The following is a 25095-nucleotide window of genomic DNA, read 5'->3' as shown; positions in this document are numbered from 1 at the left end:
AATGCAAATCAAAACTACTCTGAGATATCTAACTCCAGTAAGATTAGCCCATATCACAAAATCCCAAGACCAGAGATGTTGGCGTGGATGTGGAAAAAAGGGAACACTTCTACACTGCTGGTAGGAATGCAAATTAATACATTCCTTTTGGAAAGATGTTTGGAGAACACTTAGAGATCTAAAAATAGATCTGCCATTCAATCCTGTAATTCCTCTACTAGGTATATACCCAGAAGACCACAAATCACATTGTAACAAAGATATTTGCACCAGAATGTTTATTACAGCCCAATTCACAATTGCTAAGTCATGGGAAAAGCCCAAGTGCCCATCGATCCACAAATGGATTAATAAATTGTGGTATATGTACACCATGGAATATTATGCAGCCTTAAAGAAAGATGCAGGCTTTACCTCTTTTGTGTTTACATGGCTGGAGCTGGAACATATTCTTCTTAGTAAAGTATCTCAAGAATGGAAGGAAAAGTGTCCAATGTACTCAGTCCTACTATGAAACTAATTTATGGCTTTCACATGAAAGCTATAACCCAGTTATAACCTAAGAATATGGGGAAGGGGGGAGAGAGGAGAGGATGTGCAGAGGAAGGGTGATTGGTAGGATTACACCTGGGGTGAATCTTACAAGGGTACATGTGAAACTTAGTAAATGTAGAATATAAATGTCTTAACACAATAACTAAGAAAATGCCAGGAAGGCTATGTTAACCAGTGTGATGAAAATGTGTCAAACGGTCTATAAAACCAGTGTATGGTGCCCCATGATCGCATTAATGTACACAGCTATGATTTAATGTTAATAAAAAAAAAATAGAAGAGGAAGACACTGGAGATTTTTCTCTCTCCATACATTCACTTACTTTCACAAAATTAAAAAAAAAAGATAAAAACTAATGAACGAAAGTAACTTTTTTTTTTTTGAAAGTAACTTAATTGCATAGTATTGCCTCATGCAAGTCATTTCTCCTTTCTTTCCCTTATGTGTTACCAGTCTCCTCAAATTGCCTGCTTGTCTATCTCTCCAAATTGATTTAGCTCTCTGTGAAGTCAGGAGCATGTCTGTTATTATTGTACTCCTTTTGCTGAGCACAATGCCTCGCATGTGGTAGGCACTAAATAGTTGACCCTAGATATTACCCATATGACTTAAACTTACATTTACAGTATTGAATAGCTGTTTCTTTTCTTTCACATTAAAAGTTTACTTTTAAATACAACTAGCCCCAAATGTAGGTGTTTTGGTATGCTTACTGTAGTGAGTGTGAGTCTACGTGAGTATTTTAGAGAAGGCAAAGTAAATAATGATGACAGTAACAAAGACCAAATTAAGACTGTGGATTAAGAACTTTTCAAAAATGACATTAATTTATTAACAGAAACTATATTTAAGAGGTAAATTTAAACATAAAACAGGGTCTAGAAAGATATCTAGAACTAAAGGGCATATTACTTATTTAATGGAACTCCTTCTGCACTACCTTTTTATTTTCAAAGCATGTTTCTGTTTTGGTTACCTGCAGAGGAAGTAGAGGGCTCCAACGATGAGTGTTACCAGAAGGACAATCAGCACCACAAAAGCTGCAAATGGGTTGCTTTTAGTTTGGATGCTGGAGCTTGGGAGAAAAACTTCTTCACAACGGGCTCCTGTATAATTTTCAATGCACCTACAGAATAAAATTTTAGATGAAGTATTGCATTCTGTTTTTCATTAGCTAATTTAGAAAGAAAAAGGTTTCCAGCTGTTAAGAAGGAAAAACACTGGCTCAGTGCCTGTAGCTCAAGTAGCTAAGGTGCCAGCCACATACTGGCTGGCGGGTTTGAATCCAGCCCAGGCCTGCCAAACAACAATGACAACTACAACCAAAAAATAGCCAGGTATTGTGGTGGGCGCCTGTAGTCCCAGCTACTTGGGAAGCCGGGGCAAGAGAATTGCTTAAGCCCAGGAGTTGAAGGTTGCTGTGAGCTGTGATGCCACGACACTCTACCCAAGGCCACAGCTTGAGGCTCTGTCTCATAAAAAGAAAAACAACAAAAAAGACTAAATTTTTAGATTGTGAGCACAGAATAGACATGCTTTCCTATAATGTTAGTAAAGCTACACTTACAGAAAAACAAATTCAGTCTAATTTTCTCCAGAGAAATTATAGCATATTCAGTTTTACCTTCTAGATTTTCTTTTCCTTCTTTCTTTCTTTCTTTTTTTTTTTAAAGACAGAGTCTAACTTTATTGCTCTCGGTAGAATGCTATGGCATCACAGCTCACAGCAATCTCCAACTCTTTGGCTTTAAGTGATTTTCTTGCCTCAGCCTCCCAAGTACAGGCACCTTCACGAAAACATCTAGGCTATTTTTTTGTTGCAGTTTGGCTGGGGCTGGGTTTGAACCCACTACCCTCAGTATATGAGGCTGCTGCCCTACCCACTGAGCCACAGGTACTGCCCCACCTTCTAGATTTTCAATGATATAATTATCCATACTTAACTCAAATTCATTTAAAATTTCCTTTTTGTTGTATCTTGTATACATGAAGATCTAAGTGCATTTTTTCCTCAAAACTGCTAACTTGTTTTTCAACCTCATTCATTAAATAATCATTCCCTTACCTACTGTGTAACAGTGACTCCTTTAAGATAATGTCAAATTTGGGCCAGGTGTGGTGGCTCACGCCTGTAATCCTAGCACTCTGGAAGCTGAGGCAGGTAGATTGCCTGAGCTCATGAGTTCAAGGTCAGCCTCAGCCAGAGCGAGACCTTGTTTCTAAAAAAAATAGGCTGGTGATGTGTAGGTGCCTGTAATTCTAGCTACTTGGGAGGCTGAGGCAAGAGAATTACTTAAGCCTAAGAGTTTGAGATTGCTGTAAGCTGTGACAGTACAGCACTCTACTGAGGGTGACAAAGTGGGACTCTGTCTCACAAAAAAAAAAAAAGAATGAAAAAGATAATGTCAAATTTATGTAAATAATGCATTTCTTTCTATTCTTCAATGATCTACACATCTAATCTGTGGCCTCTACCACACAGCTTCATTGCCGTTACTTTGTTTTAATACTGGGTAGTTCTACTCTTTACCTTATTTTTTTTTTCAGAATTTTTTTATATTCTCATTTGCCAACAAATACTTTAAAGTCAATTAATTTTAGCTCTCTCAAACCATATGACAAAGAACCATAGTCTTTTGTATTAGCAAACAATTCCTTTTTCCCTGTTTGTATCTCCAAAGAATTATAAAACACAGGACTTGATACAAATGAATGAGAATAATACTGTTTAGCACCAGTTCAATTTCATCATTCTGTTGCATTTAAAATAAAGAATATGTGGGGCGAGCAGTGCCTGTGGCTCAAAGAAGTAGGGCCCCAGCCCCATATGCTGGAGGTGGCAGGTTCAAACGCAGCCCCAGCCAAAAACTGCAAAAGAAAAAAAAAAAAAAAGAATATGCGGGGCATGGTGGCTCATGTCTGTAATCCTAGTTCTCCCAGAGGCTGAGGCGGGTGGATTGCCTGAGCTTACAGGTTTGAGACCAGCCTGAGCAAGGGCGAGACTCCATCTCTAAAAAAAATTGCCGGGCATTGTGGCGGGCACCTGTAATCCCAGCTACTTGGGAGGCTGAGGCAAGAGAATCACTTAAGCCCAAGAGTTTGAGGTTGCTGTGAACTATGACGCCACAACACTCTACCGAGGGTGACAAAGTAAGACTCTATCTCAAAAATAAATAAATAAATATTTTAATATAAAATAATATTTTTTGATGTTACCCCAACAAGCTATGAAGTAAACTTGGGAAAAACTATACTCAGCAACAGTTCTAGGTTAAAAAAATATATATGTATGTGTATAAGCTGCTTTTACCAAACCAGCTGATTTCAAGCTTATTTTACAAAAAAATAGAAAGGTTGATTTTACGAAATTAATTCTCCTTTCCTCTTTCCATCTTAGGTAAGTAGTTAGAAATTTTGTCTCTATTTCTCTCATCTTAGACTACGGGCTTAGAAAGTTACACATCAACTAATTACTAGCCTTGTCACTAATTAGTGACGGACTAATAAAGCATGGTTCAAATAAATAAGAGGAAGGAATATCAAGATACAGCACAAGGGATCAGTTTTAGTTAAATGAGCATATGAAACATGTTTTATGAACTTCAAGCCCTACTCAGTATGAGGCAGTGGTGTGACTGGTGACGGCTTCCACTTGGGGTGTCTGTTTAAGCAAAGCAGCAGGCTAGGTTCACTCAAACTACCACAAAGATGGGATTGAAGATACATGGAATGGAAAAGTAAGGATAGAATACGAGTGGCAAACTAAAATGCAAGCAAAAAATATTTAGAAAAATCAAAATTACTTAAAGTCAATTAATCACAATTTTCCATAATGTGAGTTAAATAAGCTAAGGAAAAAAATAGATTAAATGAAAATAATTTGTTTCTTTCTCTTCTAGCTCCACCTCCTGCTTCCCCAAAGGGGAATAAATACACACACTCCCCATAGAAAGTCAATACAGAGACGGTCGTCACGATCAGTCCATATACTGTCACAACAGGAAGGAAAGGGGCAGCGTTCCACACAGTAAAAAAAAGAGTGCTAAATTTAGTTTTCAAAAGTATCTTTAAAATAACAATACAGGCTCATCTATAATTTCTCTTTTTATTTTTAGAATAAATTTAGTCAATTATTGTGACCATTAAAGGTTTTTAAAGAAATGTTTTAGCTATGAAAAATTCCCATCCTAGATTTAGAATAACTCTCAAAGTTTCAAAATAATGTTAAAAATGGGGTTTAGTTTCCATTCAAAAAAAAAAATCCTGAAATAAGACAGTATAGTTTTGTTTGATAGGGAAAGTTTCTTTTTAAAAAAGCTATAAGCTCAATACTCATATTTCTTAAGGCTACTTAAGGTTAGGTAAGCTTCAATACCAAAGGAAAAAAAAACAACCTACCCTGATATGACCAATGTTTTACTTGGTACTTTCTGTTAGAAGGAGTCAAGGGAATGGTGTAAATATAAACCTAGTGGTCAGGTCATGATTTAAGTTATCAGGAAAAGGCATATAAAGGAAACCAGTCAAATTAGGGCATTCTATTGTCTTATACCTAGGGTAAAGCAAATACGTGCTCTTGTGGGAAAGTCAAAACCTGATAATAACTTTAAGTAAAGAGTTCAGAAAAAAAACATTATTGTTTAAATAGTCAAAATCAGATTCTAGAGAAAGGCACCAACAAATTTAAATATTATATTGTTATCTAAGAAGTAGGACTGGTTAACCTAAAAATAAATTTTAAATTTTCAAATACATATTTATCATACAACAAAAGTAAATACTGCCTATCAATGACTGTGTTCAAGAATTCTAAAGCTGTAGCTCATTTATGAAAATGTTATGACCTCAGTTCTGACACAGATACCAAATTTCGGCAAGCATAACTAATCAGCTCCTTTAAAAGTATATAATGGTGAATGAAGTAGACATAGACAGGCTGATGATAGTACTAGCTGAAGCAAAGCTAGAGAGGTTAAGTGTTGCACCAGCATTTATGCAGAACCAAGTAGCTTTTGGTCTTCATGTAAGTAACTCTTTTACTCATTTATCTCTGGACCTCACTTCTGCATACACTGCCAAGTAGCAAACAGTTCTGCCACGTAATGAGGTGAATACCAAGCACTAAGGATCACGCACATTTTCTTGGAATTGAAGATAAATGCTGGAAAGTACAAGTGCTCCACTAGGTGAGCAAAACTCAGAATCCAGGTTATACATGTTGGTTTTCTGGCTGAATACTACCAACAATCCCACCCTAAATACAGAAGGTATGTTTACTATACTGGACATGAAATAAATTCATTAGATTCTACAGCATTCAAGTTAGTTTGTTACAACATTTGAACATGAATAAAGAACCAAATTTTTAGTCATGTAAACAAACAGTGCCATTAGTTTCAAGAAAAAATTTTGGACTGTTGAGCTGAACCAAACTCGTTTTTCATCACATTTTCTTGTGTTAGCTGTGTTATCTTGGGCAAGTCACTTGAACTCTCTGAGATTCTGTGAAGTGAAAATAATGCCACTTGCTTTAAATATTTCACAGGGTTATTGTCCAAATGAAGTGAGGCAATGTCTAAAAGTGCTGTGAACATTGAAAACACACATTATACAAGTAAAACTGAAATGAAAGTAGTCAACTTACAAGGGCCATATTTACATCTAAGGACTACAGGAAATAAAATGCCTAAAAAAAAGTATAACTAGAAAAAGGCTAAAAGCATGGTGATCAACAAATGCTATTATTACTAAATGTGTCTCAGAATTAATAAAGTTTATAACATGCTAAGAGTTCACTAGCTAAAGGAAGACTCCCATCAATGCCATTTCACTTGGGCTGATCTGTTTTGGAAAGAAAAAATCTAATACTGGCAAACGCCAAAGTTGACTTCCACTAGATACTCTGTGGCAATCAAAGTTCAATCTGAAACTCATGAAAAGTTTTAAAAAATCAAAAATAAAATAAAGCTATTAAAAGGGTTCAAGAAAACGGCTCAGTGCCATAGCTCAGTGGTTAGGGCACCAGCCACATACACTAGGGCTGGCAGGTTTGAACCCGGCCAGGGCCTGCTAAAACAACAATGACAGCTGCAACAAAAAAATAGTGGGGATTGTGGCAGGCACCTGTAGTCCCAGTTACTTGGGAGGCCTAGGCAAAAAAATCACTTAAGCCCAAGAATTTGAGGTTGCTGTGAGCTGTGACGCTACAGCACTCTACTGAGGGCAACACAGTGAGACTATGTCTCAAAAAAGAAAGGGTTAAAGTAAACAAACTGACAATATGGGCTTGGATCCCTTTAATAGTCCAGGATCATATAATAACACACAAATAAATGTAGCCAAAATGCTATGAAACGGCTATCAGAGTTTTATAGGCCAAGAACTCAGAGAAGATTGGTTCATGAACGTTACCTCTCTTATTAGCTAGTACTATAAATGCAACTTCATCAAGTATTTATTAGTTTCTTTATAATATTTATTTTTACTTATTATTAAATCATAGCTGTGTACATTAATGCAATCATGGGGCACCATACACTGGTTTTATAGACCATTTGACATATTTTCATCACACTGGTTAACATAACCTTCCTGGCATTTTCTTTGTTATTAAGACATTATATTCTACATTTAGTAAGTTTCACACGTACCCTTGTAAGATGCACCGTAGGTGTGATCCCACCAATCACACTCCCTCCGCCCATCCTCACCTCCTTTCCCTCTCCCCCTTCCCCATATTCTTAGGTTATAACTGGGTTATAGCTTTCATGTGAAAGCCATAAATTAGTTTCATAGTAGGGCTGAGTACATTGGATACTTTTTCTTCCATTCTTGAGATACTTTACTAAGAAGAATATGTTCCAGCTCCAGCCATGTAAACATGAAAGGGGTAAAGTCTCCATCTTTCTTTAAGGCTGCATAATATTCCATGGTGTACATATACCACAATTTATTAATCCATTTGTGGATCGATGGGCACTTGGGCTTTTTCCATGACTTAGCAATTATGAATTGGGCTGCAATAAACATTCTGGTACAAATATCTTTGTTATAATGTGATTTGTGGTCTTCTGGGTATATACCTAGTAGAGAAATTATAGGATTAAATGGCAGGTCTATTTTTAGATCTCTAAGTGTTGTCCAAACATCTTTCCAAAAGGAATGTATTAATTTGCATTCCTACCAGCAGTGTAGAAGTGTTCCCTTTTTTCCACATCCACGCCAACGTCTCTGGTCTTGGGATTTTGTGATATGGGCTAATCTTACTGGAGTTAGATGATATCTCAGAGTAGTTTTGATTTGCATTTCTCTGATGATTAAGAATGATGAGTATTTTTTCATATGTCTGTAGGCCGTGCACCTGTCTTCTTCAGAGAAGTTTCTCTTCAAGTCCCTTGACCAGCCTGAGATGGGATCACTTGTTCTTTTCTTGCTTATACGTTTGAGTTCTCTGTAGATTCTACTTATTAAACCTTTGTCGGAGACATAACCTACAAATATCTTCTCCCATTCTGAGGGCTGTCTGCTTGCTTTACTTACTGTGTTCTTGGCTGTGCAGAAGCTTTTTAGTTTGATCAGGTCCCAGTAGTGTATTTTTGAAGCTGCTTCAATTGCCCGGGGGGTCCTCCTCATAAAATACTCATCCAGACCAATTTCTTCAAGAGTTTTCCCTGCACTTTCTTCTAGTACTTTTATAGTTTCATGTCTTAAGTTTAAATCTTTAATCCAGTGGGAGTCTATCTTAGTTAACGATGAAAGGTGTGGGTCCAATTTCAGTCTTCTACAGGTTGCCAGCCAGTTCACCCAGCACAATTTGTTAAATAGGGAATCTTTTCTCCACTGAATGTTTTTAATTGGCTTGTCAAAGATCAAATAATGGTAAGTAGCTGGGTTCATCTCTTGGCTCTCTATTCGGTTCCATACATCTACCTCTCTGTTTTTTGTGCCAGTACCATGCTGTTTTGGTCACTATCAATTTATAGTATAGTTTGAGGTCTGGTAGCGTGATTCCTCCTGCTTTGTTTTTATTTCTGAGTAATGTCTTGGCTATTTGAGGTTTTTTTCTGATTCCATATAAAACGAAGTATTATTTTTTCAAGATCTTTAAAGTATGACAGTGGACCTTTAAAAGAGATTGCATTAAAACTGTATATTACTTTGGGTAATATGAACATTTTAACAATGTTGATTCTTCCCAGCCATGAGCATGGTACATTTTCCATTTGTTAACATTTTCAGCCATTTCTTTTCTTAGAGTTTCACAGTTCTCTTTATAGAGATCTTTCACGTCCTTTGTTAGATAAACTCCCAAATATTTCATTTTCTTTGGCACTACTGTGAACAGAATAGAGTCTTTAACTCTTTTTTCAGCTTGGCTATTGTTGGTATATATAAAGGCTACCGATTTATGAATGTTGATTTTGTAACCTGAGACACTGCTGTATTCCTTGATCACTTCTAAGAGTTTTTTTTTTAATTAAATCAACTGTGTACATTGATATGATCATGGGGCATCACTTCTAAGAGTTTTGTAGTAGAATCCCTGGTGTTTTCCAGATATACAATCATATTATCTGTGAAGAGCGAAAGTCTGATCTCTTCTGACCCTATATGGATAGCCTTGATCGCCTTTTCTTCCCTAATTGCAATGGCTAAAACTTCTATTACAATGTTAAAGAGCAATGGAGACAATGGGCAGCCTTGTCTGGTTCTTGATCTGAGTGGAAATTATTTCAATTTTAATTCCATTCAATACAATATTGGGTGTGGGTTTGCTGTAGATGGCATCTATCAGTTTAAGAAATGTCCCTTCTATACCAATTTTCTTAAGTGTTCTGATCATGAAGGATGCTGGATATTATCAAAAGCTTTTTCTGCATCAGTTAAGAGAATTATATGGTCTTTGTTTTTTAATTTGTTTATGTGCTGAATTATATTTATAGATTTACGTATATCTCAGCCTTGAGACCCTGGGATAAAACCGACTTGGTCATGATGTATAATTTGTTTGATGTGTTACTGGATTCTGTTTGTTAGGATCTTGTTGAATATTTTTGCATCGTATTCATTAGTGATATTGGTCTGTAATTTTCTTTTCTTGTTGGGTCTTTTCCTGGTTTGGGGATCAGGGTGATGTTTGCTTCATAGAATGTGTTGGGTAGTATTCCTTCTTTTTCTACATTTTGGAACAGGTTGAGTAAATATAGGTACTAGTTCCTCTTTAAAGGTTTGGTAGAATTCTGACGTGAAGCCATCTGGTCCCAGGCTTTTCCTTTTAGGGAGATTTTGTATGGTTGATGCTATTTCAGAACTTGATATATGCCTGTTCAACATTTCCACTTGATTCTGGCTAAGTCTTGGGAGGTGATGTGCTTCCAAGTATTGGTCAATTTCCTTCAGATTTTCATATTTCTGAGAATAAAGTTTCTTGTAATATTCATTAAGGATTTTTTGAATTTCTGAGGAGTCTTTTGTTATTTCGTCTTTGTTGTTTCTGATTGATGAAGTTAGAGATTTTACTCTTTTTTTCCTGGTTAGGTTAGCCAAAGGTTTATCTATTTTATTCACCTTTTCAAAAAACCAACTTTTTGATTTATTGATCTGTTGTTTTCAATTTCATTTAATTCTGCTCTAATTTTGGTTATTTCTTTTCTTCTACTGGGTTTGGGGTTGGAATGTTCTTTCTTTTCCAGTTGCTTGAGATGTCCCATTAAGTTGTTAACTTCTTCTCTTTCTGTTCTCTTGAGGAAGACTTGCAGTGCTATAAATTTCCCTCTTAGGACTGCCTTTGTGGTATCACAGAAGTTCTGATTAATTCGTGTCTTCATTGTTGTTTTGTTCCAAAGATTTGGTAATTTTCTTGTTAATCTCATCTATGACCCAGCCATCATTCAGCATAAGGTTATTTAACTTCCATGTTTTTGTATGAGTATGCAGATTCCTGTTGTTACTGAGTTCAACTTTTATTCCATGGTGGTGAGAAGATGCAAGGAATAATTTCTATTCCTTTAAATTTACTGAGGTTAGACTTGTGACCTAAGGTATGATTGATTTTGGAGTATGTTCTGTGGGCTAATAAGAAGTATGTGTATTCAGTTTTGTTGGGATGAAATGTTCTGTAGATGTCTGCTAAATCCAAATGTTGGATGATTAGGTTTAAATCTAAAATGTCTTTCCTCAGCTTCTTATTGGAGGATCTATCCAACACTTTCAAAGGAGTGTTAAAATCTCCAATTACTATGGAGCTGGAGGAAATCAAGTCGCTCATGTCTGTTAGAGTTTCTCTTATAAATTGAGGCACATTTTGTTCGGTGCGTAAATATTAATAATTGAAATCTTATCATATTGAGTATTATCCTTAACAAATACGAAGTGACCATTCTTATCCTTCCTTCCTTTTGTTGGTTTAAAGCCTATTGTAACTGCAAATAGAATCGCAACACCTACTTTTTTCTGATTTCCATTCGCCTGAGATTTGGATGACCATCCTTTCATCCTGAGTCTGTATTTATCTTTTAAGGTAAGATGAGATTCTATGCATCAGATATCCAGCCTGAGTTTTTGTATCCAGTCAGCCAACCTATGCCTCTTTAGAGACAGTTTAAGCCATTCACATTAATGGAGAATATTGATAAGTCTGATGAAATTTTGGGTATCGATTTTTTCGAAAGTTCAGTGGACAATTTTAATCCTTTCACCACTATAGAAGTTGGAGTTTGATGAAAAGTTTCTGAGTGAGTTTACTTTTGTGGTAGAGGATTGTGCTGGTCATTATGGAGGATCAGTCTGAGAATATCCTGAAGAGCTGGTTTAGTTATGGCAAATTTCTTCAACATGTGAATGTCATTAAAGTATTTAATTTCTGCATCATAAATGAAACTCAGTTTAACTGGATACATGATCCAGGGTTGAAAGTTATTTTGTTTTAGGAGATTAAAAGTCGATGACCACGCTCTTCTGGTTTGAAAGGTTTGAGCAGACAGATCTGCAGTCATTCAAATATTCTTCCCTTTGTAAGTTATGGTTTTCTTGTGTCTGGCTGCTTTCAGAATTTTCTCCTTCATATCAACTTTAGTGAAGTTAATTATGATGTGTCTGGGGGTTGTCTTATTCAGGTTGAGTTGTGCTGGGGTTCTGAAACTGTCTGCTATCTGAATTTCAGAATCTCTTGGCATGTCTGGAAAATTCTCTTTCATAATTTCATGGAGAATGGCCTCTGTGCCTTGCAAAGCTACTTCATCACTTTCAGGGATTCCAATGAGGCAGATATTAGCCTTCTTTGAACTATCCCAGAGTTCTCTGAGAGAATGTTCCTTTTTTGCTCTCCATTTCTCTTCCTCTTTGAGAGTTTGGGAGCATTCAAAAGCTTTGTCTTCAATGTCAGAAATCCTTTCTTCTGCTCCACTCTGTTACTGAGGGATTCTACTGTATTTTTCAGATCTTTAAGGGCTCCAAATTCTTGCTTCAATGTGTCAAAATCTTTGGTGATTTTGTCTTTAAATTCATTGAATTCTTGAGACAACTTTTGAATTGCTCCTTGAATTTCTAATTCCAACTTTTCCTCCATTCTATTAATCTTGTTTGCAATCCAAATTCTGAATTTGATTTCTGACATCTCGGCCATCTGTTTATGAATGGGATCTTCAGTTGTGTCTGCCATATCCTTCCTTGGGGGAGTTGATCTACTCTGGTTATTCAAGTTACCAGAGTTTTTCTGCTGATTCCACCCCATGATTTTTTTACACTGTTTGACTAGATGAGCAGATAAAGAGAAGTTGGGTTTGGGGCTTCAGGAGTAGTGATTAACCAGCCTTTTGCCAAAAAACTGGGGTGGGTATCTGTACCTTTTCCCCTGGAGCTTTGCCAAGGACCCGTATAGTGCTACGGCCTGAGAAACTGGGGACCTGCTTGGTGTGGTGGGGCTAAATGGCTCTGTCTTGTTTTCAGCTGGTCTCTGTCCTATCTTAGTGAATCAGCAACTCTGGGCTGAAGTCTCAGCTGTGGATAAATACCAGAATTAAGTCACCCCACCCTCCATAGGAGGAAAAGAATTGAAAAAGAAAATCAAACCTTCCTACAACCACACACCCAGGGTAACACTTGGATAGTCCTTGGGTGATTGGCCCAGTTCAAGAGGTCCAAATCAATTGTCTCAGTCAGAACCTGTCTCGGGTGGGAGACTTTAAAAGGTCTCTGGCAACTAGATCACAGGGGTCTGATGACAACTCAAATATGACTTGCTCCGGTGCTCCATGAGTTCAGGAGGATCCACCCAGGAAGTAGATTAGTGCGGGAAGGTTGATGCCTCCTTCCCCACCTTGCACCCCTGTCATACCCAGTCACTGATAACCCCACAGGGCTATGACCCAGTTGCCTCCAATAAGCAGATACTCCAGGGGTTTGCACCTGCCTGAATCACAGGGAGATCTATGTCTCCTCAGCCAGGCTGCTGCTCTCTGCCACTATCTGACAGGGGGAGGTGAGGCCTGACAACCTCAGTTGCTTACTGGAGGCTGGGGCTGTTCACTCAGTTCCAGCCCTACCCCTGATTGATGTTACTGATAGAACAGAACTTTGCAGAATTTGTTTCTGTCCCGGCTAAATTCCCCTGCAGAAGAGAAGCTGCATTGGTTTATAGAACCTGTGCCTCAGGCCCTATCTGTGCTGCTGCCTGGTCTTGGCTGTAGTTTCCATTCGCAGCATGGTTAGTTGTCAGTTTTGAGTTCACAGAACCTGTGCCTCAGGCCCTGTCTGTGCCACAGCCCGGTCTCGGCTGTAGTTTGTATTCCAGCTTCTGCCTGCCCTCCTTTGTCTGGGCTAATGATCCCGAGGGCTGGGTGCATCTTAGGCTTAGTAAAGCGGCCCTCTGGGTCAGCCCTGTCCTGGGAATCTGCCAGCTCTGCACGTGTGGTTTCTAGTCCTCATGCTCCACCCAGGCCGGTACCGCCTCAGGCAAACCCTTTACTCACGGGGCCTGCATTTCCATCCCAGATCTGTTCCGCCAGTGGCTGCCACCAGAGAAGATGCCCAGCCTCCTCTGGTTGCCCAGAGAGACAGGGGGTGTAACTCTGGAATATCCAGGCGTGAGCCCTATTGTTGTCAAAAACAGCTTGGGCTTTGTGCCTCAGAGTACCGTCACTCCTGTGTGGTTCCCTCTCAGCCAACCATCCTCTCCTCACTCCTGTGCCACAGAATCAGCACTGACCAGCAATGGTCTATGCCCTGTCCACACCTCTCGAGAAAATACCCAAAAATCTGGACTCCTGGGGCACTGGCTTCCAGACCTCAGAGTGAGAGTGGAGAGGAGTGCTGGGAGCTCAAAATTGCTGGTAGAGAATACATACAGTTTTATACAATTTTATGCCTGGCAGGAGAGCACCATGGCACCCTAGTAGGGGAAATAGGTCCAGTTTTTAGAGGGTCTCTCCCATGGGATATAATGGGAGGACTTTTGAACTCTGCTTGTTTGTTTATGGGGATACTCTGAGCTGTTCTCACAGGGGAAGGGACTCCCACCTGCTTGGCGATGGAGTTTGTACCTTTTGTTTGTATCCTTGGGGTAGCAGCTCAACTCAGCAGGGTTGATGTGTGTTCTTCAACCTTCTCTCTTGGTGCAGTTCTAATCTCCAGGTTACTTGCTAAATTTCTGTCCTTTAACTCTCCTTCTGGATGGGAGCCTCTGTGGAAAGCTGGCTTCAGTCAGCCATCTTGCGTCCACCCCCTCTAGATTATAATATTTAGAGATACTTAGCTAATATTCAACCTTATAAAAATGTTGTTGTTTAATGTTATACTAAGCCAATATTCAACTTATAAAAATTTATGGGTGGCACCTGTGGCTCAAGAAGTAGGGCGCCGGTTCCATATGCCGGAGGTGGCGGGTTCAAACCTAGCCCCAGCCAAAAAACACACATACACAAAAAAAAATTTATTTAATGTCATATTTATATGACATTTGCAGCATTAGAATTAGTTTTTCAAATGTATTAGTATAATTTAGGTCTAATTAAAAAGTACTATCTTAGATTCTTTCAAGATTGACTGTTACACAGATAATTCCTATGCTGAAATGGACTACCTGTGTATCTGGATGTAAACGACAAATTGTCAACATAGAGAACAATCTATATTTTTCCTAGGTAGGGTATTATTTGTAGTTTCATTGTGAAGGACTACTATAATTTTTTAGATTAGGTAATCACTAAAAATTTGGAATATCTTATTTACTTAAACTAGCTAGAGCATAGTGAATGAAGAAGCATTTTCAAATATAAGATGAGAGTAGGCAACAGTAGGGTAAAAACCCAACCTTCATTACAGAGTGTTTAACCTGGCTGGTTTTCTCCAATGAAGCCTTTTTGGAAGAAATGCCCATAGAATGCTGCTTTGTTAATCACGAGACTAAGACAAAGTTTGTGATTTGTTGATTTTCTTGCTGTCTTCTTTCACCATATTAACAAACTCAGTGACTCAAATCTCCCTATTTGTCCTCCCTACTTTGTCTGCCTCAAAAAACTGATCAGGGAAGAAATCTAAAACAGTTCTAAAAAATAAAGTCTATTATGTTTTTTAAAAATCAGAAGTAAAACTATAAACACAAAGTACATATATATGTTTCATAGTATATCATGTTATGCTTACTGGGGTAAAAAAATGTACATATACACTTGTATAAAGTATACATAAAAATTGGTATATGTCAGTTTTTCCTTATAAGCAAAAAAGTAATAATTTCAGTAAACAAAATTATATTTAAATATTATAAAAATGTGTTAATAGGCCTTTCAATCACAGAGATTTTCACTATTCGTGTTTGGGTTAAACTTTAAGTATTCATTAAGACCATTAGCCAGGAACAGATGGAAAGACTTAAATGACTTAGGCTCTTACATCACCACTCATTTAAACTCCAGTTCTGAATGGATGGTATTTAGGCTGGCATCTTACCTTCCCAGGCTTCAGGTCTCAACAACCTTCTAATGCAGGGAAAATCTCATGCCCCAGCTTGGAATAAGACAAAGAGAAGCCAGCATCAGTTCACTTCCTGACAAAAGAAGTTAAGTATTAGAGCTGGGCAAAAGTCACAGTTGTCACTCTGCACGGTACTCTTATATAGAAAATGAAATCTTACTGATGACAGAATGGAATGTTTTCCAGCTGCCTTCCAAAGGAAATAATAGATGATACAGACAGTAATCACAAGGATGACCAAAATTGGGAAGCAAGTGTGTAATTTGATGTACATTTGCTATGCAACAATAAGAATAAGAAAACGAAGGGACTTTAAAGTCAGGCATATATTGCCTTTCATTGGCCCTCAGCTTCCTAGAACAGCAAGGTGCTAATCTGAGTTCTGGAGAGGAGTTTCTACTCAAGTCAGTTAGACAAACGCAGCTAGAAGAGCAGTAGGTCTAAGAGAGCAGGTATGGATGTTTCCGTGATTTCATAACCATAGCCTGCCACATGTGATAATAAGCACAGTGATCAGGAAAATGTGAGGTTTAAAGAAGTTTTGCTCTAAGCATGGTGAGGTCAAGAAAGATACATCAGTTGCTTCTGCTGAGAACACTAATAAAGAATCTGTATCAGAAGTAAGGTTACTATAATGAAAAGTGTTAACAAAATGCACAGCTAAATACAGCAGTTGCTTTATGCACTTGCAACTGCTCTTCTATTATAAGCTTTGAAGCTGTTATTTCCATTCTTAAAGGTGTTCTAAAGATCAATCTAATTCCTGATGTTTAATAAAGCATATGGCACAGTGCCAAAAGTCAAAGAAGACTTTGTTCTAATTAATATCATCACAGAGGCATTCTGAATTTTTTTTCTATAGAACTATGACCTCCTACTAAATTTAGAGATGAAAAGGCAGAAGTCTTCCTAAAAAGAAAGCCAAGAACCAGCCTATCTTAACCAATTGGTTGTAAGAAAACTTTAAAATTTTCTGTGGGTAATAAAGTAACTCATAAAATCCTGAGCATTCCTTTTGGAAACTGAGTTTAGTAAAACGTATGGTGAGGTTCACCAAAACTGGTCTAAGCTTGTGACTGCATGGGTAAGTGCTGCTTGGAAATGCTCCTCTGGTCAGGGGGAAGGGGTCCTGGTCACTCCAGGTTTCTGTTCCAACAGATAATTCTTTGCCAAGTTAAACCTTCTCTTACCACAAAGTTTCACCTCCACACCATGCAAGGATTGGCTTTGAAATAATCCTCAGGAGGGGTCACAAGATGCATGGAAGAAAGCTAGATAGCAAACAGGCTTTGCCCAGCTCGTAATGCAGGGCAAGGTGAAGACAAACCCCTTTACTCCACTCTTGCTTCAAGAACCTAGTAAGTTCCAGCTGGCAGTTGAAAGATTAAGGGCTGGCTGACCTGTGTCTAAGTTGGCCAAGAAGCCAACCACTGCTGCCTGAACTGTCTCTAGTAAAAGACTGAAGCAGACAACAAAAAAAGACTACCAGGTGTCCTGAGAAACGTACCTTTTAGGGTTACCTGGTTCTATAAGGGCTCTTTCCAATGTCTTTGAGCTATTTTACAAGTCCGTAGACTGTAGAAAACTTAACACTAATTAAAATGACTCTGTCATTTAGAATAACACAACAGATTGCCCTGTGGATACTGACTAGTTTCATACCTATCTGTAAATTCATTTCAACATGTCCAATTTTATGTATGGGTGGTTTCAATTTTCCTCTTAGTTCTGACATCTATTGGTTCCCTCATTAATTAATCTGTTAAGTATACCTTGACATGTTCATTTTATATTTATATAAAAATCATAATTTTTCATTTTATAAAAATTTATTTTTTAATAGTTTGAAGGTCATCTACTGACATGCACAATGGATTCATCTAGCAGAGCTAAATAAACTGAGTGGCCAGAGAAATACACCTCCATGACACCTTGTGCCAGGCATGTCTTTCCCTGGCTCCCAGAAGTAAATTCTAAGCAGAATTTTAAATCTGCTGGCTGTTTCTCTAGTCCCCCTCTCACCCTAATAATTTTATGGAGTTTTTTGTTGTTGGTTCATTTATGGCTGATAAGTTATGATACCTCTTAGGTGCAAGAGCAATGATAAGGACTTAGGTTTTATAGTTTGACCATCTAATGATCTCCGTAGACAAATGACAGAAAGAGGTCTGTTCCCTATTGGGCGAGAGATGATAGGGAACCTGGTTTGTTAGAGGTTTTTTTAAAAATTGCCCATTTGCTTTTTCTTTTTTTTAAGCTCAGATCAATTAAGATGTTATATCCACTGGAAAGGAGAACACCTCTTTGACATTTGGATGAGAGACATTTTGTGTTTCTTGATTTGTGCCAGATTTGAGGATCTGAAGCTACAAGTTCTGTCTCTGTGTCTGAAATTCAGAAAGGCCTTTACCTCTCATTATATGAGAGTGAAAAGTCTTCCTATCTATAGAAGATATTAATAAATTATAACATAACATCTCTTAAAGCTCTGTTCTGATTGACTTGTAGAGATAAACTCTTATATAAATTGAATATTCCTAAAATTCCCAGAATAAGGAAATTAAGCTTCTAATGCCTTAATTGTGCTAAACAAAATTCTTCTCACCAAAACAAATATTTTAAAAATCCAAGTTCAGGCTTGGCGCCTGTAGCTCAGTGAGTAAGGGCACCAGCCACATACACTGAAGGTGGCGGGTTCGAGCTCGGCCTGGGCCTGCTGGACAACAATGACAACTGCAACCAAAAAATGGCCAGGCATTGTGGCAGGCGCCTGTGTTCCCAGCTGCTTGGGAGGCTGAGGCAAGAGAATCACTTAAGCCTAAGAATTTCAGGTTGCTGTGAGTTGTGACACCACAGTATTCTACTAAGGGTGACATGGTGAAACTCTGTTTTAAAAAAAGAAAAAAAGAAAAAAAAGAAAAGAAAAATCCAAGTTCATATTAATAAGAGCAAATCTTTGTTAATCAAGACTAGCCTAACACTTTTAGTTTAATAAAAGCAGCTATACCTTTTCTCTGATTTATCAATATTAAGTATAACACAAACATACATTTTATTTTACTTGGTTTGTTTTTCCTAACTTGTACAAGTTTACTGATCAAATAAGCTAACACTGCTCCGACATATTGTCAAAAATTAGGCAATACCCATAGCTCAGTGGGTAGGGCACCAGCCACATACACTGGGGCTGGCAGGTTTGAACCTGTCCTGGGCCAGCTACAATCAACAATGACAACTGCCACAACAAAAAAAATAGCCAGGCTATTTTTTGTAGAGACAGAGCCTTGCTCTTGCTCAGGCCGACCTCCTGACCTCAAACAATCTTCCCACCTCAGCTTCCCAGAGCATTAGGATTGCAGGCATGAGCCACTGGGCTTGGCCACATGTAAGTCTTTAATCCATTTTGATTTGATGTTGTATATGGTGAGAGATAAGGTTGTAGTTTCATTCTTCTGCATGTGAATATCCAGTTTTCCCAGCATCTTTTTTTCTTTTTTCAGACAGTCTCACTTTGTCACCTTCCGTAGAGTGCCATGGCATCTAGCTCATAGCAACCTCCAAACTCTTGTTTATCTTTTTTAAAAAACCAATGTTTTGTTTCACTGAACTTTTGTATTATTTTTTAACTTTCAATTTGATTTCCTTCTACTAATTCTGGGTGTGGTTTCTTCTTGATTTTCTAGTGCCCTGAGGTGAATTTTTAGGTGTTTATTTGAAGTTTTTCTATTTTTTTTTTTGACGTAGGCATTTCATAATAAACTTCCATTATTAGTATAATCACAAGGGAGGAGACTACTACAAAAATTATGAAAGACTTTAAAATGGATGAAAAAAAATTGTTTAAAATTTTACTGGGGTGTCCTGTCCAATGCACCCTCCTGGATTATCTGATTTGATAGGATTTGTCTTTTATTTTATAACTCTGTGTATTATAGAAAATGTACACAGTCGTGCAAATGATTACATTTGATAGACATACAAATGAATTTTGTCTGGTAGATTACAACTAATTATTGACCTATAAATGTTAGTTTTACATCAATGTGTAAATTCTTTTGAGCATTCTTGATTGTCTACATATGTATCTTTTGCTTATATTCCCCTTTGCACTGGTTGTAACATCTTACTGGTTCTGTCACTAATTAAGTTAAATAAAATCTCTGACAGCTTCATTTGTATGAGATCATGCTTTTATCTTTTGTAAAAATTATCTTTAAACGAAAACCTCATAAAGAGGTTTGTTTATAGCTCACAGCAACCTCAAACTCTTCTAGTCCTTATCTTAAACATTGTTATTAAATTTTAAGCCTCTTTAATTTTGTGAAGGCAAAAAATGGAAACCTAATGAACACATGTATATGTAAAAATAAAAATAAAAATTCAGTACCCTTTCACATGAATGCTTAATAAAATTTAATCAAATTTTATTCTTAAAAAAAATTATCTTTTAATACCAAAAAGGTTGAGCAGATTCTTATACCTCAACTGGGTTACTATTAAAGAAGGAACAGCAACTACACTATCATATTTGGGAATTTTATGATATTTTACAGGTCTGTAAGGTACCTTATTCCACCTTACCAACACCTTTTGGCACTGACCAAAAGAAACATGCTATGCTTGAAAAATAAAGGTAAAATAAAAGTCATGATAAAACAAATTACCTGGGCTCAAAATTTTAACAGTAAAGAATCATACAGCTCACACCTATAATCCTAGCACTTGGAGGCTGAGGCGTGTAGATTGCCTGAGCTCACAGGTTTGAGATCAGCCTGAGCCAGAGTGAGACCTTGTATCTAAAAAAAAATAGCTGGGCATTGTGGTGGGCACCTATAGTCCCAGCTATTTGGGAGGCTGAGGCAAGAGAATCATTTAAGCCCAGGAGTTTGAGGTTGCTGTGAGCTGTGACGACACAGCACTCTACTGAGGGTGACAAAGTGAGACTCTGAAAAAGAAGTATGAAAAAAATCATATATTTTTTTTTTGAGACAGAGTCTCAAGTTGTCACCCTCAGTAGAGTGCTGTAGCCTTACAGCTCACAGCAACCTCAAACTCTTGGGCTTAAGCAATTCTCTTGCCTCACCTCCCAAGTAGCTGGGACTACAGGTGCCCACCATAATGCCCAGCTATTTTGTTGTTGTTGTTTTTGCAGCTGTCACTGTTGTTTAGGTAGTCAGTCTGGGTTTGAACTTGCCAGCCTGGGTGCATGTGTCTGGCACCATACCCACCGTGCTACAGGTGCCAAGCCAAAAAAAAGAATCATACTTTTGAAACCTTTATTTACCATCCTACCTTTAGTGACTAAGAATGTAAAATTTAAAATGTATTTTCTTTCAGAATCACAATATTCCATGGGCTAATTTCTACAATTTGTACATTGCATTGAAACAGAAAAATAATCTTAAAAATATTTTAAAAATAGGTGTCAAACAATAAAGCAATTGGAATTCCTTTTAGCACATACAATAACTATGTGTTATGTTAGTAAAACCTATTTAGAGTAGTGCTAACAAATTTAACAAATGGCAGCTTGATGAAATACAGGTAAAGGACTTCCTAATAAGTGAGGCAGTTAGAACCATAGATTCTGTTTCTCTCAATTCCCTTTCTGTGGAAAAAATTAAAATGCCAATATTTCTAGGAAAAAAATAGGACATTCTAAGCTACACTGACATTTATTCCTCAATGTGAAAGAATATTTTCAGAAAGAACAGAAAAGAACAAACAGGGGAAGTAATGCACAGTATAAGGAAAAGAATCATGACAGATAAAGATAAATTTTTCGATAAATTTCTACTTCATAGTAATCTCTGGTAACAAGTATCTTTTGTTTGGACAGTCATTAGAATATATGCTCCCTGATGGCACCTGTGGCTCAGTGAGAAGGGTGCAGGCCCCATATACTGAGGGTGGCAGGTTCGAATCCGGCCCCGGCCAAACTAGAACAAAAAATAGCCACGCGTTGTGGCAGGCGCCTGTACTCCTAGCTACTCAGGAGGCTAAGGCAAGAGAATCACCTAAGCCCAAGAGCTGGAGGTTGCTGTAAGCAATAATGTCACAGCACTCTACCAAGGGCGATAAAGTGAGACTCTGTCTCTAAAAAAAAAAAAAAAAAAAAATAGAATATATTCTCCCAAAGAAGTCAGGCACACAAAGGTAAGCCAGTGTGTGGTAATACAAAGGGCCAATGGCCTTAAATAAGTTACTTAAACTTGTAATTTTCCATCTACCTAGGTGGAATCTTGAGGCAATCCAATGAGACAATGTGAAAAGCTAAATAATCTAAAACTTGTGCTATATTTTCTCTGTATTGAGTTAAGGCTCTCAGTTGAAGTTCAGAAACAATAGAATGCTTTATTTCAGACTTTAAATTATAGAAAATTCTTAAACTACAACCAAAAGGCCATAAAAGAAATGCTGACACCTGAATAATGGCAGAACAGCCTAGCACAACCACAGTTAGGCTGTGACAGCCTTAGCCTGCGCTTTTATTAGCAGAGTTCATACTGTTCTTCTCTCATCTCCAAATTGAGAGGATTTTAACCCCTCTTTTTTGGATAATTGGCCTGTTCTAATGATGTTTATTTGAATATGTGAATTTTAAGAAGAAACACACAACAGATAATTTTTATCTAGGTGCCACTTGGAAGTATTATTTGTTAAGATCAAAACAGCTGAAATTAAAATCTGGTTTAAAAGGTTACATTTTATTGAAAAGGTTACTTTTCCTGTTTGATTCATAACAGTTTTAGATCAGACTAGTAAACTGCTGACAAAAGTAGTTGACAACAATGATCATTTATACTCATCCAACTCTGATACATTTCATTTTCTGGATATTATGTTAAGAGCTTAACTTACATAGGTCAACCAAACTGAATACACTGCATTTTAATATTTGTTCTTTTGTATTTAAAATAAATTCACTAAATTATATTTTCTTTCATCACATAGTCTTGCCTATGTATTTATTCCCATTCTCAATAATTTAATTCTTATTAAAACAAAAAATGAGACAACAAAGAACTCAGCTGAAATTGTACTGCAAATGGCTGGTAGTCACGGCATATAATTTAATGATCTAAAAAGTGTAAAAGGATAAGCACATTAATAATTTTTAAAAATAAATTACTGTTTAAAACTAAAAGGTGTACCTATGGTGCATCTTACAAGAGTACATGTGAAACTTACTAAATGTAGAATATAAATGTCTGAACACAATAACTAAGAAAATGCCAGGAAGGCTATGTTAACCAGTGTGATGAAAATTTGTCAAATAGTATATAAAACCAGTGTATGGTGAAAAAAATAAAATAAAATGTGGGATTTTAGACTTAAAAAAAATAAAATAAAATATAAAAAAAAATAAAATAAAACTAAAAGGTGGAGGTTCAGTGCTTATAGCTCAGTGGCTAGGGTGCCAGCCACATATACCCAGGCTGGTGGGTTCAAATCTGGCCTGGGCCTGCCAAACAATGACAATTACAACAAAATAATAGCCGGGCATTGTGGTGGATGCCTGTAGTCTCGGCTACTTGGGAGGCTGAGGCAAGAGAACTGCTTAAGCCCAAGAGTTGGAGGTTGCTGTGAGCTGTGAGTGACACCAGGGCACTCTACCGAGGGAGACATATTGAGACTCTGTCTCAAAACAAAACAATCCCTAAAGGGTGGAGAAAGAGGCAGGAGAAAGGATTTCAGCTCTTTTTCATCACTGTTCATAGCTGGGAATTAATAGATGCCATCTAAAGAAATGGGAGAGGGCTTTTAAAGGATAACAAAAACAAAAAAAAAAATGACAAAAGTTAAGATCAAACAATATGTCATATCAATAAATACAAAGAAATTTCAAAGAAAAAGATGCTCATATTGGCTCACAATAAAATTCAACTCTATGCTACATTATGACAATTTAGAATAAATTAGATTCAGAAAAGTTAGAAAATGAAAAATTGAAGAAAGTCTAATATCAGGAAGCATGATCTTAATATTAGATAAGATGATATTCCAGACAAAAGTTTTAAATTAGACAAGAAAAGCCAGTTAATATTGCTAAAAGATCTAACTTGCACAAAGATATAACAGTTATTAATAACCACATTTTTATAGCAAATAGGATAGCTGCAATAATTAAGTAAAAATTATAGTAGATAAAAGGAAAGAGAAAAACATGACAGTAGTCTCATAGTCCATGATAAAATACAGAAATATATAGAACCAAATAAAATAATTAAGAAAGTTCTGATTGATATATTAAATTCTCTCCCTAAAAAAGAGTATAGTTCTCTTCTATCGATGCCCAAGGAATAGTAAAAAATACTGACTATTCAACCACTAAAAACAATAACAAAAACCAGAACCTTTTCAAAAATGAAGAAAAGTACAGATACCATTCTGTTAACATTTCAAGGGAAAAAATAGAGATAAAAGACAAAAGTGGAAAATAAAAGATCGTTTCCACTGGAAACTCCTTGAGTCAGAGAATAAAGAGCAAAATTATAGCATTTGTTGAAAACAACAATTAGAACCTATAGGATATGGCCAATGCAATTTTCATAGCAACGTTTATTAGTTCTAAATACTTATATGAATAGGAAAGAATGAAAACAAGTTAGTAAGACATCTTGATTAAAAAGATTTTTAAAATAATGTAATTCCAAGGTAAATAGAAAGGTGGAATTAACGAAGGCAGAAATAAATGAGTTAGAAAACAGAACGAAGAGTGAAACAAATAGGTAAATCCAAGAGCTGGTTTTCAGTAAAATAAAATGAAATAAACTCTGGAGAAAGCATATGATGGTAGACTGACCTTGGCCACAATTTTTTTGTCCCTCTTCTCACTGAGTAGTGGGAGCTATTTCTCCTCCCCTTGAACCTGAGCTCTGACTTATTTTGGACAAGTGGAATGTGGTAGATGATGCCTTCTAAGTTTTAAAGTTAGGTGTTAACAGATCTATAACTTTTTCCTTTGTCTACTAGAATGTTCCCTTTTGGTCCCCACGAAAGAAGTCTGACTTTTCCCCTGGGACAGAGAGATGAATCCACATCTGATGTTTCAGACTCTGCCAAGCACCCAGCTGAACACAGCTCCATGAGTAATTCTTCCCAAGACCATGAGGAAAAGAACAACTCAGCCTCACCCTGCTTGAACTCCTCATCTACAGAACTGTGAGAAAATCATAGCATGATTATTATTTTTAAGTCACTGAGCTTGGAATAATATTAATGCCGGGATAAGGCAGAAAAAGAAGTTAAGAGAGCCCAAGTGCAGCCATTTTGACTGATCCCAGACCCCAACCACCATGAATGAAGGAGTCACCAGCAAGTTGCTGGCCCAGGACCAGTTTGCCTTACAAGCTGTTTGTGCTTACCTTTCTGTAACAGCAGGTTATGATTAACATTTGTGGATTCACCTCAGGACAGTATTGGTCATATACAGCTGTTACCAAGGCCCCATAAAGGTTCTCCTCCTACTCAGGACAGGACCGCCAGTATCTGTTGTCTGTCTCTCTATATAGACTTTCTTGTCACTACCTGCTTGCTCTTAAATTCTTTCCCACATGAAGCCAAGA

At 37.2% G+C, this 25095-nt stretch overlaps 1 protein-coding gene across 5 annotated transcripts in view; it reads right to left on the bottom strand.

Moving 5' to 3' along the window:
* The window catches only part of NRG4 (neuregulin 4), a 145672-nt gene that overhangs the window by 66170 nt on the left and 54407 nt on the right, over positions 1-25095 (bottom strand). For all 5 annotated transcript variants that reach the window (XR_008380644.1, XR_008380647.1, XR_008380646.1 and 2 more), the window contains exon 5: positions 1533-1682. Coding sequence is in view for 1 of the 5 variants with exons in the window: in XM_053594186.1 (XP_053450161.1) it covers positions 1533-1682 (150 nt within the window). In the remaining 4 variants the exon portion in view is untranslated. The remainder of the gene's footprint in view (positions 1-1532; positions 1683-25095) is intronic.

Source organism: Nycticebus coucang, chromosome 6 (genome assembly GCF_027406575.1).
Source record: "Nycticebus coucang isolate mNycCou1 chromosome 6, mNycCou1.pri, whole genome shotgun sequence".
Lineage (NCBI taxonomy): Eukaryota > Metazoa > Chordata > Mammalia > Primates > Lorisidae > Nycticebus > Nycticebus coucang.
Note: the sequence above shows the minus strand (reverse complement) of the source record. Positions and strands in the feature narration are given on the sequence as shown.